The 3,719-nt window shown below is 33.2% G+C and overlaps 2 protein-coding genes across 2 annotated transcripts; both read right to left on the bottom strand.

The window, feature by feature from the left end:
- On the bottom strand, positions 1-966 carry EIN_491580 (hypothetical protein; the record flags this gene model as incomplete). The annotated part of the gene is made up of 2 exons (XM_004255692.1): positions 1-899; positions 941-966. Coding segments are annotated over 2 exons (925 nt in total), but the record flags the coding sequence as incomplete, so codon positions are not given.
- Positions 967-1,257: 291 nt separating this feature from the next.
- EIN_491570 (ATP-dependent DNA helicase recQ, putative) lies at positions 1,258-2,811 on the bottom strand (the record flags this gene model as incomplete). The annotated part of the gene is made up of 1 exon (XM_004255691.1): positions 1,258-2,811. The coding sequence occupies one exon, from the start codon at positions 2,809-2,811 to the stop codon at positions 1,258-1,260; it is 1,554 nt and encodes a 517-aa protein (XP_004255739.1).
- Between the last annotated feature and the right edge of the window lie 908 nt (positions 2,812-3,719).

The raw sequence follows: 3,719 nt of genomic DNA, 5'->3' as shown, positions 1-3,719 counted from the left end.
TCTTTATTGTATCTCTCCTTTGTTGCATTTTCTTAAAGTTGAATTTGTTTTTAACAATAAATGTTTTTGAAGCTGCTTGTAGTGTAATTATACAATCATTTTGTTTGTCTGTTAATGTATACACTTTAGTCGTATAGTCAACTCTATCAATCAATTTAGCTGATATTTCACTTGATAGAAACATTTGTGATTTTGATTTCACTCGACAAAATGGTACCGGTGAACTTCCACCAGATATTGCATTTCTTTCTTGTTCCCACTTTTTGGGTTGTTTGAAAACTGATGGAGGTAATGTTTTATGGACTGATCTTCTTTCTGGGGAAAAGCTTTTGTGTTTTCTTTGTTTTAACCAAAAGAGAAATGATTCAACAACTTTATTGTTCTCGGTGTGTTCAGTTAAAAGTTCTTCGAAACAACTTAATTGCTCTTTGTCATTAAACACCTTCATCACTTCTATAATTTCAAATGATAAGTTGGGAATTATTCGAATAAGAATTGCTTTATGTTTGTCACTCTCAGTTTGTGTTTTGTCATTGAGTAGCTTCTCTCCTTCTTTTAATGCATTTTGAATAGAAACACCAAAACGGAGAAGTGACAGAGTAATATAAGATGCATACCCAATACCTTCACCTTTACACATTGGAAATTTTTTGGTCAAGTAATTCATATACACACCAAAAGGCTTTACCAGATTATTGTCCAAATGCACGTCTACCTTATCTTTGTTAGCAGATAATAGTAATTCACTCATCATCCCTTCATTTTGTTTATTAGATATTTCGAAACGAATATTTGAGTTAACAACAAGTTGGAGGGATTTATTATCGAATGTACATCTTACCAACTCCTTTCTTTTCTTGTTTTGAGTTGTCTCGTTCGCTGCTCTGAGCATCAAATAACTATTTCTTCAGTTTCAGTCTATTCCTTGATACTTAATAACTTCGGATTTTCTCCTGCTAGTTCCATACAAATTCAAAATTTGCTTAACCCGTTTTGACTTAATCCAAAAATTAGTGAATAATAAAACGAACACTTTCACAATAAGTTGTACACTAAATTAGACCAACCATAACACTAGTTTATACCATGGTTGGGTATAAACTAGTTAAGGTTTTCAATCTAAAAATATAATAAATTTAATTATAAAATATAGTTATCGCATGCAATACGGTCAACCATGATTCTGTTCATTGGTTTACAACAACCAAACACAAAAATAACAATACAGATAATAAGTTTACAGTATACTCCTCACGCCTATTTCTTCTTTTTTTGTCCAAAAAAATCAGTGATCTTAGTTGCATTACTTTTCAGTCCTTCATCTCCCTTACACTTCCGTGGTTTACTCTCGCACTCCTTCTTTTCGATACTGCGATTCTCACGTTTCGCATGTTTTTGTTTCTCGAGTAATTGTGATGCTGACTGGAATGAATTTGTTCGTTCATTTTCTGTAATAACTGACGCAGTTTTGAACTCCGGATTCTTTATAGTCAGTGGCTTTGTCGTTGTTCGGGTGTTCCCTCTCGACAATTTAATTTTGACCTTTTCCAAGTCTTCCTTAACTCTTCCCATCTCATTACACAGATCACAACATCTTTCGTTCTTCCTTTCTAAAGTCTCACAGAAGTGTTTTAATATACATTTCCTTCGACACACACACTCCACACACAATTCTCGAATCTCTTCACTCTTTTCTCCTTCTAGAGCTTTATCTCGCGAAAAATCATCATTCCCAAAGAAGATCACACTCTCCGCTGGTTTCCCATCTCTTCCAGCTCTCCCCGCCTCTTGTATGAACCCTTCTATATTCTTCGGAATGTTCCAGTGCACAACAAATCGAACATCACTGCGGTCAATCCCCATCCCAAACGCCACAGTCGCTATTACAATCCCCGTCTCTTTCCTCTCCCACATCTTTTGAACACTTTCTCGATCACTCGCACTCATCCCCGCGTGATACTTCCCAACTCGAAACCCTTTACTCTTCAAGTACTTTTCAAGCAATTCACACTCATTCCGGGTCGAGCAATAGACGATCCCCCCCTCCTGTTGATGTTGTGTCAAATACTTCAAGAGCTCCTCTTGTGGATTCTCGTAGAGGTCCTTATACAACACGCGGAAGTAGATGTTCGGTCGATCGAAAGTTGATGTGAAAATGTTTGGATCTTTAAGCCCGAGTGCTTTAATGATGTCGTCCTTCACTTTTTCAGTTGCCGTTGCAGTTAACGCAATGACGGGGATCTGAGGAAACGTCTGCTTTAAGTAAGAAAGTTCAAGGTACGACGGTCTGAAGTCGTGGCCCCACTGTGAAATGCAGTGCGCTTCGTCGATTGCAAACAACCCGATTTTGCCGTTGTCGTTCAACTTGTTCATAATGTTTTGAAAGCGCTGCGTTTTGATTTGCTCGGGTGTGACGTACAACAAGTAGAGTTCCGGTGATGTTGAATTGAGAATAGCAAGGACGCGTGACGCTTCACTCTTTGTAAGGGAAGAATTGAATATGTACGACACAACACCTCTCGCGTTAAGTGCATCGACGTGGTTCTGCATGAGTGATATGAGTGGTGAGATGACTATGGTGATTTTGTTTGTTAAGACCGATTGAAGTTGAAAACACAAGGACTTACCACCACCGGTCGGCATGATAACGACAGTATCGGTGTTATTTAGTGTAGATAATATAATATCACGCTGTTGGGGACGAAAGTCTGCAATATGAAATGTATTGTGTAACACATCATCTAATTTTTTGTCGTAACGAACAGCGGCGTTTATTGGCTTTGTCTTTGTCTGGAATAATGGGCGAAACATAAGTGATGATTTTTCGAGATTGTTTAAATATGGCGTTTTTTTTTGTATTAAAAAGATAATTCCTCAATAATTGTTTTTTTTGTGTTATCACTTTTTGTTTTTGTACTTTTAAAAAATAATATTAATTATTATATTATTATATGTTCTTATAAAATTGTATTATGTTTCTAATATACTGTACTATTTAAATATGGTATAGAGTTGTTTCATGTTTTTTTTGTTATTTTTTTATAATTTTATTTTTAGGTCCAAAATTATAAAACAAAAAAAAATTAATCAATAACAAAAGTTTTATAGAATAATATGAATATAGTAAAATTTATTATAGTATTTATATTATATTATCTGAGTAATTTACTATAATGTTACAAACCTTCTATTTTAAAAACATTTTAGTTAATTGATTTATTTTTTTATTGTAACCAAAAGTTTAATACTTTATCTTAAACAATAAAACTATAATAAAATAACTACATTTTCAACTACAAACCAAAAAATATGAACAATTTTAACTTTGATTCACCACCCAATAATCTATTTTTTTGGTTTCTATTGGAATAATTATAGTTTAGTTTAAAAAACTATAAATACCAATAAATTAATTCTTCAACAAAACAAAAAAAATCAACTACTTTTTCTATCTTTTTTTTTCTCAAAAACAACAGGTCTTTTCAAAGACAAAATCGGGCTTTTTATATACAATCAAACGATAATTTTTCAATTCTTATCCACAAAATAATTCGTCTTTTTTAAAAAACAACAATTTTAAAAATAGTAACAAAACTTATTTATAACCATTACAACAGAAACAAAACTTCCGTTGTAAAACACAATTTCCCGACATGGTTGATATGATTTGACTGCTTATGGATCAAAATAATAATAAAAATAATTTAGTTTTACAACGG

Source organism: Entamoeba invadens, assembly GCF_000330505.1.
Source record: "Entamoeba invadens IP1 unplaced genomic scaffold scaff_1105074726209, whole genome shotgun sequence".
NCBI lineage: Eukaryota > Evosea > Mastigamoebida > Endamoebidae > Entamoeba > Entamoeba invadens.
The sequence above is the reverse complement of the archived record's forward strand: the minus strand, read 5'-3'. Positions and strand labels throughout refer to the sequence as shown.